The following is a 15,044-nucleotide window of genomic DNA, read 5'->3' on the forward strand; positions in this document are numbered from 1 at the left end:
CGCTCTCAATAGAGTACTGGACTATGACTACACTGGAACAAACAGACTGGGATGCATGAGGATCTTGGGACCCGACTAAGCAATGCCCACTAGTTGGGATATAGATAGAGAGAGCTTGAGAGAGTTTGGAGAATCTGAATCTTTCTTCCTTTTTGTTTTATTTGTTGTTTTCTTACATTTGTAATGAAAAATTTCAATAAAAACATTTAAACATAATTGTGTGTAAAGGGAAAATGGATTTAAATACTTTCCCTCTGTTTTTATATAATTTTCGCAAGCATCTTCAAAGTAAAAACACTTTAAACTTACAAATCATTAGCGAAGTCTGTTTTATTAGTAAAAAACATTTTAACATATAAAAACAAACAATTTTGTACATATTTCAACAGTTCACATTTCCAGAGTAAATCAGGATAATTTTTTTTTAAATAATATTAAGCAAAACACCCTAAGAGCTGCACTGAGTTTTTCTTCTACCAAGCATTGGAAATATCAAATGTAAATATATAACAGGCAGCCTCTAAAGAGCAAATCTATCTTCTCCGTGGTCAATTCAGCATTTAAATTCTAACACACAGAATCACAATTCTGGCACCAACGTACTAACAGTTACATTTAGGTTCCAACTCAGTATCAGCAGTTTTAATAAATGTGTGCCATTAAAACGATTTTAATAAAAAAAAATGTTATAGACGGTGATCTACTCATTAATAAAATGTAAAAACAGACGTATTTTATTTGCTGGCGAATGATGATAATCACAATCCTGCGTTCACAGTCTGAGGTGTTGATAAAGCTTCTTGTGGTACGCTGTCCAAAATTAATCTTGGTTCAATAAGAGAGTCCCACCTCTGTGTTATCTAAAAGCAAATAAGTTTGTTAGTTATGAATTATAACTAAAATCAAACATGGTAATAAATGAAAGTCGTTTGCATACTCTGTTTTATAGCTTTCCCTAATTTTCCTTAGCAGAAAATTGCTTCAGGGATAAACCTAGGTTACAACATGGTGGTGCCGATCACTTTTTATAAAACCACAGAGGATGTGGAGATAGGTATGGGAACTATCCATATAACAAATCCAACAATAACAGAACACACATAATAACATACTATAATACCAAGATTGATAATTAAAAGGGACATTAACCACTTTGAGATGGTAATATAAAATGGTAAATTTTATATAAAAAAAAAATCCCTGAAATATACTTTTTTTTTAAATTTATTTTCTCCCCTTTTCCTGTAATTTCATTCTGAAATTGTGAGCTCTTCAGTTCCTGTTAAAAAGTGCAGAACACATATTCCGCACAGCCATTGGCTGCACACTCTAGTGACCTATTTATAAATGTCCCCAATTGGCCACAGCAGAGAAGGTGACCTTAGTTACAACATGGCAGCTCCCATTGTTTTATAGACACTAATGAAACTTACATTCACATGTTATTCTCACAGAGGTAAAAAGTATATTAATATAACCGTGTTGGTTATGCAAAACTGGGGAATGGGTAATAAAGGGATTATCTATATTTTTAAACTAATATCAATTCTGGAGTAGACTGTCCCCATGTGTTCTCTCAAGTGTCACTTATCAAATCTCAACAACTGTTCACGTGACACACAGATTTATTTCTCACTGCTTCTATTCAAATGAACTACCAGAATGCAAACATTCTGGCTTGTTCTTCTTGAATAATATTCCCATGTTTGTTTACACCAATTTCTGTGGGGTTGATATTAGAATCTGTAATTAACCTGAGCTACCGTTTAGAGTACATCAAGATTGAGGAGAGAGAGGGAAAGATGGAGAGAGAAAGAGAAAGTGAGTGAGAGAGACTATATATTGACACCTTACCTCACAAAGGCAAAAAACAAAAACAAAAAAAAACATCAATATTAAATAAGTGCACACTACCTAGAAAAAAAGTCAGACCCAGAAAAACATGGCAAACAACTTTCATAATAATGCTCAATATCTTCATATTCCTTTTTGCTACCTCTTGTCTCTATAACAAACTACATTACTCACTCCTTTCTCCCTCTCCACCTGCACTGTTCATTAGCCCATCTCTCTTATACTCACCTTACTTTTGTACTCATGAACTCTACTTATTCCTAAATACTCTCTCTCCCCCCTGCACTTCAGCCAAACAACAGTCTCATTACTGCAAATCTGCTTCTCATCTCATGTCACTCTCCCTCTTGCTCATACTAGCTGCTGGCGACATCTCCCCTAATCCTGGTCCCTCAAAGCCTCGTAACCTTTCACATCCTCGTGTGCCTTTCTATAGACTTCATAAACTAAACTCTGGTAACCTTAATCGCATTCCTCTTACATCTAAAAACCCCTCCCCCTTCACTTGTGCACTCTGGAACTCTCGCTCTGTTTGCAACAAGCTCACTTCTATCCATGATCTCTTTATCTCCCACTCTTAACCTTCTGGCTCTTACAGAAACCTGGCTCTCTGCTTCAGACACAGCATCCACTGCTGCACTGTCACATGGGGGTCTCCATTTCAGCCACACTCCTAGGTCTGGCAATAGACAAGGAGGTGGTGTCGGTATTTTACTTTCCTCTCGTTGCACCTTCCAACAAATACAGCCCTTCTCTTCACTCACATTTTCTTCATTTGAAGCACACATGATTTGGTTATTCTCTCCCCTCTCTATACGTGTTGCAGTCATATACCGCCCCACTGGCTTCCCAACTCAATTTTTAGATCACTTTGCTGCCTGGCTTCCTTATTTCCTTTCCTCAGACACCCCTGCTCTCATTCTTGGCGACTTGAACATCCCTCTTGACAATCCCAATGCCTCCTCTGCAATACAACTTCTTCAACTGACTTCCTCTTTCGGCCTGTCACAATGGACTGACTCTCCCAATCACAAAGATGGTCATTCCCTTGATCAGATTTTCACCTATCGATGCACTCTTTCAAATTTAACAAACTCCCCTTTTCCTCTCTCTGACCATCATCTCCTAACTTGCAACATCACTTCCCTACCTACAACTCCCCCTCCCTCTACCCCTCACACCAAACTTCACAGAAGCACTAAGACACTAGATCTTCATCAGCTCGCTAGCTCCCTCAAACCTCTCCTCTCTTCCATCACCTCCTTTTCCTGCCCTGACCAATCTATCTGCCAGTATAATTCCACCCTTACATCGGTCATTGACACTCTGGCCCCTCCAACCTTAGCTCAGAAAACACACTCTCATCCTCAGCCCTGGCATACTCCAACACGATACCTATGCAGATGCTCCCGTACTGCTGAGCGACATTGGAGGAAATCTCGGAGTTCAGCTGCTTCAACAACAAAATTGACTCCATCAGAAGTGAAATCAGTTCTCAACATACTTCCAATCTTCCACCCCCTCAAAAGCTCACGATCACCCAAATATCCAAAAATGCAGCTCTTTTGCCCCTGTTAATGAGGATGAAGTTTCTGCCCTTATACTGTCCTCCCACCTCACTACCTGTACCCTCGACCCCATCCCCTCACAGCTACTCCCCTCCCTCTCTTCTACCCTCACCCCCATACTCACACACATTTTTAACCTCTCCCTCAGCACTGGTATATTTCCCTCATCTCTAAAACATGCACTGGTCACACCTATCCTCAAAAAACCTTCCCTTGATCCAACCTCCCCTTCCAATTACCGCCCTATTTCCCTACTCCCTCTTGCATCAAAGCTCCTCGAAAAGCTAGTTTACGCACGTCTATCCCATTTCCTTACACTAAACTCTCTTCTTGACCCACTGCAATCTGGATTTCGTTCCCATCACTCTACAGAGACAGCAATTGTCAAGGTTACCAATGACCTACTTGCAGCAAAATCCAAAGGCCACTTCCCTCTGCTTATCCTCCTTGACCTGTCTGCAGCCTTTGACACTGTTGACCACCCTCTTCTACTCCAAACCCTCCAATCCTTCGGCATCTGTGACACAGCTCTCTCGTGGTTCTCTTCCTATCTGACTAACCGTACATTTAGTGTAGCCTTCTCCAGAGCATCCTCTGCCCCGTTACCACTTTCTGTTGGGGTACCTCAAGGTTCTGTCCTTGGTCCCCTTCTCTTCTCAATCTACACGTCGTCACTAGGTTCCTTAATAAAGTCCCATGGGTTTCAATACCATTTGTATGCCGATGACACCCAAATCTACCTCTCTGCACCAGACCTACCTCCTTCCTTACTAACCCGTGTCACTGTCTTTCTCACATCTCATCTTGGATGTCCTCTCACTACCTTAAGCTAAATCTCTCCAAAACTGAACTCCTTATTTTTCCCCCTTCTTCCAATGTCTCCACCCCCAAAATTTCTATAACTGTTGATAATTCCATCATTACCCCTACCCCGCTCGCCCAATGTCTTGGGGTCACACTATACTATTTCCTTCACTCCTCACATCCAGTCCTTGGCTAAAGCCTGCCGCTTCCACCTTAAAAACATTTCAGAATTAGACATTTCCTTACACAAGATACAACCAAGATTTTAATCCACTCTCTCATCCTTTCCCGCCTCGACTACTGCAATTCCATCCTCTCTGGTCTACCTAGCTGCCGCATAGCTCCTTTACAATCCATTATGAATGCCTCTGCCAGACTCATCTTCCTTACTCGTCGCTCTTCATCTGCTGCACCTCTCTGCCAATCCCTTCACTGGCTTCCTCTTGCCTCTAATATTAAACATAAAACCCTCACCCTGACATATAAAGCTCTCAACTGCACTGCTCCCCCCTACATCTCAGAACTTGTTTCTAGATACTCTCCCTCCCGTCCCCTTCGATCAGCTCAGGATCTCCTCCTCTCTTGTTACTTCCTCACATTCACGTTTACAGGACTTCTCCAGACTGGCCCCCATCTTGTGGAATTCCCTGCCTCGCTCCATAAGACTCTCCCCTAGTTTTAACAGCTTCAAGCACTCCCTAAAAACTTTACTATTCAGGGATGCATACAACCAACACTAACCTTTACTAACGCCATTGCTTTCCCCTTGAACCCCTTAGATTGTAAGCCTATGGGCCCAGCTGTTTACAGATCGCTTCATAAGAGCCGACTACAACAGTAAAACTCTCGGCAGGGCCCTCTACCCACTTGACCCCTACAAAAGCTATCCTGTACACCAACTATGTTTACAGCACTGCGGAATCTGTTGGCGCTCTATAAATACCTGATGATAATAATAATAATAATAAAAAAAGCAGAGTGTGCCGACACTGTGACCAGGGAGTAATAGAAGTTAAGACACTTCTTGCTGCAGTACCCAAAATACTTCAACCTAAGGAAGATTACTTCCGCAAACTATCAGCTGAGATGTCCTTGTCCAGCTTCATTGATGAGCAAGAAAAAATAAAAATCCTTCTGGGAGAAAATGTAAACATAGCACAGAGGGCAGCACAACATAACAACATGTAAAAAACCGAGACAATATAAATTCCTGTGTGACATCTCCTATACATTATTACAAAAGACTGAAATATCCTCACCATCTATACTATAATCACATTTGTCGCGTTCGTCGGTGTCGCCAGTTGCGCACACATCCTCAAAAGGAATGTTGGCTACGTGCGCAGCCAAAATAATTAACCTGGATGCAGCGAAGCTGCATCACAGTGGATTCTCTGAATCCACCTGGATGCAGCGTAGGTAAACCTGAAGCCTTTAAAAAAAAAAAAAAAAAAAAAAAATGCAACCGCACGAAATAACGAAAAAACATGCAACCAACTGCCCGCAAGAAATAAAAACACGTAACCGCCCACACAAAGTATAACAAAAAAAAACAACTAACTTCCTGCACGAAGTATTAAACAACGAAACCGCCAACCCCCACATTGCAAAATAATAAAGTAATTAACCCCTAATCTGCAAATAATTAAAATATTAACCCCTTAACAGCCAACCCCCACATCGCAATAAACCTAATTAACCTATTAACCCCTAAATGACAAACCCCCACATCGTAATAAAGATAATTAACCTATTAACCCCTAAACCGACAAACCCCTACATCACAATAAACTTAATTAATCTAATTAAATAACTAATTTAATTACTACACCCCCTAAATTAACCCCAATACTAAGTTACAATTAAATAAACCCTAACATTAAATTACAAAAATATAATCTAAAATTACAAAAAAAAAAACAAAATCAAAAAATTAAACCTAATCCCTATGAAAAAAAGCCACCCAAAATAAAAACATTCCCTAAACTACCAATAGCCCTTAAAATGGCCTTTTGTAAGGCATTGCCCTAAGTTAAACAGCTCTTTTATATTTAAAAATTACTAAATCCCCGCTAACAGTAAAAAAAAACCCAACCACCAAACCCCCAAAATAAAAAAAACTAACACTAAAATAAAAACTAAACTGGTGCTCCGGTTATCAGATTGATTTTGTGTGGTTTTACTGCAGAGAATGTACACTATCTTACTCCTTTGTGATAATCTGTTCAACTGAGATCCGACAGATGCTAAGAGTGGATTTTTGACCACGTCCTTACCTATGTTTTCTGGGACAGCTGTGTGACACGCATCTCTTCAAGCCTAGCAACCATTTTACAACTGCATTTACGCTTCCCTCCAGACTCCTACTTTAAAGGTGGTGGAACTGAGAGATGGAACGTCCGTTTTAGGCAAAATAAACAACGTTTCACACCAGCCTTTCAACCCGGTTGGCCCAACTACTTGCTGTCATTGGCAGCCCCATCCGGTACTGCAAAGATTACCTAAACTGATGCACCCATTCAAGAGTACGTGGGACACACCAAACCTCAGGTCTGGAGTAGGGTAAATACACTATAAAATGTGGTGATCAATTGACCGCAGAACTATGTCGGAACGGTCACAATATTCTCTCAGATTTCGAAGAGAATCCTGCTTGGGACTTGGTCACATAAATGTACATAATAAAGCTAAGACGAGTTAGAAGGCATCTCATACCAGCCTTTAGACTCGAGTGACATATCCTGTGCCTGACCGATAAGACTCTCGACTGTGGTTAGTAATGATATACGTTGAGAGGATCCTTAGCTTGTTAAAATGGAGATTGTTGCCTTACCTTGTTCAATACGTGATAACTTAAATTATGCTTACCTGATAATTTTATTTTCTTCAGATGGAAAGAGTCCACAGCTGCATTCATTACTTTTGGGAATTCAGAACCTGGCCACCAGGAAGAGGCAAAGACACCCCAGCCAAAGGCTTAATTACTCCTCCCACTTCCATCATCCCCCAGTCATTCTGCCGAGGAACAAGGAACAGTAGAAGAAATATCAGGATGAAAGGTGCCAGAAAAATAACAATAACAGATGCCCCACATAAAAAATATGGGCGGGAGCTGTGGACTCTTTCTTCATAAATGAAGAGAGTCCACAGAGTCCTCACAAGCAAGGGAGCAACTCCCAGACCACACAGAAACCACAAGGTTTAGGACCGGACATCAGAACAGAGAAGAAAATTTCTCCCAATATCGTGTGACTGCACCTAAAAAGACAACCGTAGACAGAGTCCTCAAATCGTCAGAAACTCAGAATACTGAGGTATTCAGACACAAGAACGTGTAACAAACCCAGACAAGGTAAACACCTGAGTCAAGAACACACTGCCATCATCAGGATGACACAGAAAGAAAATACTTCCAAGAAGTAAAGAGCGGCCAAACAGAATATCAGATTGCTAAACCTCCCAGACAGAGGGCACACACTAAGCAATCCAAGCCGCCAGACCTACACATAGGTCTCAAAAAGGGAGAAGCACAGAACCTCAACAAGGCCCACTGCATCTCCACGACCCGAGGATGAACAACAGATCTTAAACCTACTCCTAGCCGGACCAGCCCAAGCGACGGCAGGTCTGAAAAAGCAGGGGAACAGAAAGAACCCCAACACCAGCTCAAAAACGAGCGAAAGAGTGGACTGCAGTCCCTCCAACAGAGCTTGGGTGCCAACCTGAAAACTCCTTAGAGACAGACGAACAAGTCGTAGACCCAGTAAGATCTAGCAAAACGTTGAACGAAAGACTCGACGCTGAGCCAGCAACTCCCCAGGTGGAACAGAACAACCCAGAGAGCATACCTTTCTCTGAAAAAGATAAACCCTGTGTTCCAACCTCCTGAAACAAGGAGAGGCCCTAATACAAGGACCACACCTCCGTAAGGAGAACAACTATCCCCCCAAAGAAGAGGGCACCAATAAGGATAGAGCACCTGCCCACAAGACACGAAGCCATAGGCTGAACCAAGAGAACAAGCCTCCAATGCTGATGAACGCGGAAGGAATCCCCTTAAAAAAATAGCTTGCTAGCACACAGTCAAGGTGCAACAGCTGCAGCGGTTTCACTGCAAACCCTTTGCTTGCTGAGCAGCTAAGCCATCAGGTAACTTCAGCAAGCTGTCCCAAAGGTAAACCATATCATTAAGGCGTAAGGCAAGCCCAAGGAGCATCGGCACTCAGGTCAACTAACCAGACCAAGGTCATAGACCAAGTTCCCTGGAACTGGAGAAACCCGAACCAGCACTAGGATCCTAAAAGTCGCAACGGGTTGCACAAAGGGAAACGCTGAGCAAAACACTCAAGCAACTGGAAGAACCAGGGCAATGATAGGTCCGAGCCCCACAATTGCTTATAACAAATAATATCCCGGAAACACCCCGTCTGATATAAAAACAGACCCACAGGGAGATATGAAAGAAATATCCAGATTAACCCGGATAACGAGAGCAAGATGCCCTCGCAAGTTTCGACCCAAAAGGAAGAGACCACCCCTTGCTGGAGTCCAACACTCCAAAGGAACTAAGGCATCAAAAAGTCGTACAAAGACACTAGAGCCCATAGGCTAGTCTAGACGAACCCCTAAGCGGAGCCCAAAGGAGCCCACACTGCCTAATGTCCCTAAAAGGGAACAACCATCTCCCGAAGGGAAAACTAGGTCCCCATTAAGGTGAAACATCGAGAAACAGACAAAAGTCCAAAAGGTCTCAAAGAAGAAGAGAACCACTAAAGTAACAAGTCCAAAGGATAATTGCCAGAGCCTCAGAAAGGTCAAACCACCCAAATCGGCAGTAAGGAGGCGCTAAGCCCCCAACCCTCCAGCCACGTGAGGAAGAAAAACTCTAGGACCCGAGAGTATCGGAAACAAGAGAGAGTGACGCAGCGGAGCTCCACTGACCCACTCAACCAGATTGAAGGCTAATAAGGACTGAAACAATCCTTCCTGCCTCACGGACCCACAAGTCCTCATTTAGAATGTTTAGCTGAAACTTGTAATATAAAAAAACAAGAAAACACAAATAATAATGTGAGCACTCGGTGCCTCAAACAGACCAGCCAGGCAGAACAGGCTCCACGTGTCTGAAAAAGCCACGAGACAGACGATCTGAACCCAAGCAGGACCAGCTTGCAGCCAGGGTCATAACTGTCAAGTTGCCTAAATCCTCCCTCAGGGGGGAAGAATAAATAACAGACAAACATAGGACTAACATGTCCCTTAACAAACTTCCGCAGAAGTAAACAGCGAGTATCGATCCCAGAGAAAGTTCCCGAAGGAAACATATAATCAAAAATAAAAAGACATCCTAATCGGATAAAAAGAAAATATAAGGCAACCCGTAGGTTAACGCTCAAGAAGAAACAGGCATACCCGCAGGACCAGCCGAACGGAACCCTGTTCTTCCAACAAAACTTGAAAGGATCTCAATAAACAAGACTATCAGGAGATTACTTCATCCCCTCATGTCTAATGAGGTGAGCCATTTGAAGTAGAAGACTGCGGATTCCACTAACAACTCAAAAACGTGTCTGAGTAAAACAATGACACGCTATTCTGTAATGAAAGGCACAACACTCAGGGACAGCTACACCTGCAGGGAACTGCACAGGCCCTCCCATGGCCGGGAGACCCGGGACAAAAGGGCACTAGCACAATCGCAAATAAACATCTTGACTTTGTAGACGAGCAAATCGGCAAAAGTATGTGAAAGCGAAAAAATTCTGCAACCTCCGGGGGAACACGCCACCTTGCGTTACCCACATGTGTAGTAGTAGGGAGCGGTAGGGAACTCGCCTCTTGAAGGACAGGACCCCCAGAGGCGGATGGCTCAGCAGTCCCTTGATACCCCGAGCCCGAGGAACAAGGCGCTCTAATACAGCATACAGAACAAAACTGATTGACATGGGGCCAATTCCCATTCTTCACAGGACAAAGAATCTGAAATTTGAACAGTCAACATCCGAATCCTCCATAACTGGGTAGAGAATACAAAGGATGGACTATAAGATAACAAAAATGCAAACGGCACCTGACACCCACAATGGCTGGGGCATTTACCACCTCCTAGAACCAGACACCAGCAGACCAGAATTGCTCAGTCGCCACACGGTCAGGAATGTGAAAATGGAAGACCAGAACGTAATCACCCCGGTCACAAGGTGAACCGTAACGCCCAACCAGTAAGGTCGCGTAACTTCCAAAGGCCCTTATGTTCCCAGTCATGAGCCCAGTTAACACTACACATAAGCAGATTGAATCACATAAACATGATTAAAAAAAAACCCTGTTCAATAATCCCCCTCAGGAGATATTAACCCTCGATTCCAAGACACTAAAAGAGTCTCACTGAGACCCTGTATATTTAGTAAGTCCCGCAAGAGAGGCACCTCACAGGAAACAAATGAGTTACAGTACATTCTGAAGAAGTAAAATTAAACTATCTTACCGGAATCTACGCAGTGGAACAGGAACACGGCCCTTCAAGTGTGACGGACAGTAGCATTGCCTCCGCCAAGGACTTCAGAGAAGAAAGCAGGCAGAAAAGCGAAGCTTGTCAACGCTGATTGCTTGTGGAGCTGTTAACATGAGTCGGGATGGTCTCGCAGAAAGACTATACCTGCATCACCGGACTCTTAACTTTCATCCTGGCCCTCACTGAGAGACTGACAGGATTACTTAAAGGGACAGTCTACACCAGAATTTTTATTGTTTTAAAAGATAGATAATCCCTTTATTACCCATTCCCCAGTTTTGCATAACCAACACAGTTATAATAATATACTTTTAACCTCTGTGATTGTCTTGTATCTAAGCCTCTGCAAACTGCCCCTTTTTTCAGTTCTTTTGACAGACTTGCAGTCTAGCCAATCAGTGCCTGCTCACAGATAACTTCACGTGCACAGTGAGGGAAGTGGGAGGAGTATTTAAGCCTTTGACTGGGGTGTCTTTGCCTCCTCCTGGTGGCCAGGTTCTGAATTCCCAAAAGTAATGAATGCAGCTGTGGACTCTTTCCATTTATGAAGAAAATGAATGTTTTGTACTTTATGACCTATTTTACTCTGAAAATCTGTTTCGCATAGGGGGGAATAATTGAAGCTCCTGACATTTAAAATAGAACTAGGAAATATGCTGTCCGCATAAGCCACACTACCTCAGTTAAGGATCTAAAGAGAAAGCCCATAGATATGAGTTGAGCTCCCTAAATTAATTAAGTTATTGATATCTCTCTCTCTATCTATCTCTCTCTCTCTCTCTCTCTCTCTCTCTCTCTCTCTCTCTCTCTCTCTCTCTCTCTCTATCTATATCTCTCTCTCTATCTATATCTCTCTCTCTATCTATATCTCTCTCTCTATCTATATCTCTCTCTCTATCTATATCTCTCTCTCTCTATCTATCTCTCTCTCTCTATCTATCTATCTCTCTCTCTCTCTATCTATCTCTCTCTCTATCTATCTCTCTCTCTATCTCTCTCTCTATCTATCTCTCTCTCTATCTATCTCTCTCTCTATCTATCTCTCTCTCTATCTATCTCTCTCTCTATCTATCTCTCTCTCTATCTATCTCTCTCTCTATCTATCTCTCTCTCTATCTCTCTCTCTCTCTATCTCTCTCTCTCTCTATCTATCTCTCTCTCTCTCTATCTCTCTCTCTCTCTCTCTCTCTCTCTCTCTCTCTCTCTCTCTCTCTCTCTATTTCTATCTCTATCTATCTCTCTCTCTCTCTCTCTCTATCTATCTATCTATCTATCTATCTCTCTCTCTCTATATCTCTCTCTCTATATCTCTCTATCTATATCTATCTATCTATATCTATCTATATCTATCTATATCTCTCTATCTATCTCTATCTCTCTATATCTCTATCTATCTATATCTCTCTCTCTCTATCTATCTATATCTCTCTATCTATATCTATCTATCTATATCTCTCTATCTCTCTCTATATATCTCTCTCTCTATATATCTATCTATATCTATCTATATATATATATATCTCTATATATATATCACACACACACACACGCACGCACACACACTTACAGCCAGGATTTGTTTTATTACATAACTTTTCTCACTCAATACTAGCAATGGATATTATTAGGGCGCCTAAATAGCCACCCTACAGGAGCTATTAAACATATCAGCAGCGACTGCAGTTTATGTAAGCTAAAACAGCACTCCAAGCTACTAACAACTTCTACTATTAGGAATTGACCTCAATTCCTTGTGGGATGACACCCCCTTGATATATCTTTCTGTTAATTTTTACAGAATACATTGTACATGCCAAGAACCAATATAATAGTCTCTTTAAATAATTTTATTACATTTTATTATCATTGTTTCTCTCAATAAACTCAAGCACCGCGCCTGTGACTCTACAGCGCCTTTAAATCCCACATAAGCTTGAGTGATAAGCCTTGCCCTGTAAACTGCAGCCGAATTTGTGGGACAGGTTAAAAGGACACTGAACCCAAATTTTTTCTTTTGTGATTCATTTAGAGCATGCAATTTTAAGCAACTTTCTAATTTACTCCTATTATCAATTTTTCTTTGTTCTCTTGCTATCTTTATTTGAAAAAGAAGGCATCTAAGCTTTTTTTGGTTTAGGACTCTGGACAGCACTTTTTTTTATTGGTGGATGAATTTATCCACCAATTAGCAAGAACAATCCAAGTTGTTCACCAAAAATGGGCCGGCATCTAAACTTATATTCTTGCATTTCAAATAAAGATACCAAGAGACTGAAGAAAATTTGATAATAGGAGTAAATTAGAAAGTTGCTTAAAATGTCATGCTCTATCTTAATCACCAATCAATTTATTAAGGGGGAAGGAGGAGCTTGAAGACCCAAATGTTGAATTAAAAGGATACTGAACCCAAATATTTTCTTTCGTGATTCAGATAGATATATTGTTAAAAACGTAACACTTTATTGACATTTATGCTAAATAAGACAAAAACAATACACTAACCTATAGTGGAGATTATTTATGCGTGGGTATATCACTGCCACTACATATAAAATTATAGATAATGAATCCACCACAAATTAAAAACAAACACACATTTAAAATAGGGCTGTGAGGCTATTTGGAACCAAAAATTGTGTGTTGTCCATCTATGATGGGAGAGCTTTAATCATCAATTTATATATATCACTGGATTTCCAGGATTTTTCAAGTTAATTCAAAGCTCTTAATCTTATCAATATAAATGCTGCAAGTTCTTATTGGATGAACTTAATGTTTAGAGTCTATAATTAGTAAGTAGATCGCTGTAAATCATATCAGTATTGAGGCACAAGCCGTTTGTTTTGATCCTTAGTGTGTTTGGTGTCGAGTGTTTGAATGAGTAGCGTGCTAGCTTGACAAACCATTGATCGTAAGTAGAATACCGGTCATGCGATTTGTGCGGACACGGTCTGGATACAATAAAGTAAAACTAGCATAAATACTTTCTCGCTCTTTGAAGTAAACTTATAGGGATGCATGTAAGAATATATCATAGCATACTTGTATAAATGAGAGTGTGTATCAGTAGAACTGAGCATTTACGCTATTGACTTAAATTGACAGAATATGCTTACTTGACTATTGGAACAGTGATATATCAACTTGACCACACAAAGTCCAGACGAGATCAATTGACTTAGATACAAAGGCCTATATTTATCAAGGTCTGGCGGACCTGATCCGCACTGAATACGGAGAGCAATACGCTCTCCGTATTCAGCATTGCACCAGCAGCTCACAAGAGCTGCTGATGCAACGCCGCCCCCTGCAGACTCGCGGCCAATGGGCCGCCAGCAGGGGGGTGTCAATCAACCCGATCGGGTTGATTTCCGGCGATGTGTGTCCGCCTGCTCAGAGCAGGCGGACAGGTTATGGAGCAGCGGTCTTGATAGATAGGCCCCATGGTGTGCACTTTATTGTAACAACATGAGTACTTGACAAGAATAAGAACAATTCTTTCAAACTTCAGACAGTCAGATTATGATAACGCTGAACCGTTGAACTAATGTGAACTAATATCAAGTTAGTCTAAACACTGATATCTAGAATTATCTAAGAACGTCAATAACTGAGGTCATTAGTGGTATGACACTGTTTATCATAAGTCTACTATATAGACCACATAAGTTTATAGCAAGCAAGACGTGCGGTCACATTTGTAATATAACTTCAATAAGTGAAGTAACAACAAAAGGCTTGTGCCTCAATACTGATATGATTTACAGCGATCTACTTACTAATGATAGACTCTAATCATTAAGTTCACCCAATAAGAACTTGCAGGATTTATATTGATAAGATTAAGAGCTTTGAATTAACTTGAAAAATCCTGGAAATCCAGTGATATATATAAATTGATGATTAAAGCTCTCCCATCATAGATGGACAACACACAATTTTTTGTTCCAAATAGCCTCACAGCCCTATTTTAAATGTGTGTTTGTTTTTAATTTGTGGTGGATTCATTATCTATAATTTATATGTAGTGGAAGTGATATACCCACACATAAATAATCTCCACTATAGGTTAGTGTATTGTTTTTGTCTTATTTAGCATAAATGTCAATAAAGTGTTACGTTTTTAACAATATATCTATCTGAATCACGAAAGAAAATATTTGGGTTCAGTATCCCTTTAATTCACCTATTAAAAATGCTCTATGTATCCCTATGAACTATCTTTGTAAAATTGGGCTTCTGATTTATATCAGATGAGATTTCCCCTGTGTACTAGCCTTTAACACTCTTAAGATATATTTGAA

At 40.9% G+C, this 15,044-nt stretch overlaps 1 protein-coding gene across 1 annotated transcript in view; it reads right to left on the bottom strand.

Annotated features, from left to right (window-relative positions):
- Positions 1 to 312: 312 nt before the first annotated feature.
- The window catches only part of COIL (coilin), a 109,039-nt gene continuing 94,307 nt past the window's right edge, over positions 313 to 15,044 (bottom strand). The window contains 1 exon segment of the mRNA XM_053721309.1: positions 313 to 860. Within this exon segment, the coding sequence (XP_053577284.1) occupies positions 759 to 860 (102 nt within the window). The 3' untranslated portion in view covers positions 313 to 758.

The sequence above is a fragment of the Bombina bombina genome, chromosome 1 (assembly GCF_027579735.1).
Source record: "Bombina bombina isolate aBomBom1 chromosome 1, aBomBom1.pri, whole genome shotgun sequence".
Lineage (NCBI taxonomy): Eukaryota > Metazoa > Chordata > Amphibia > Anura > Bombinatoridae > Bombina > Bombina bombina.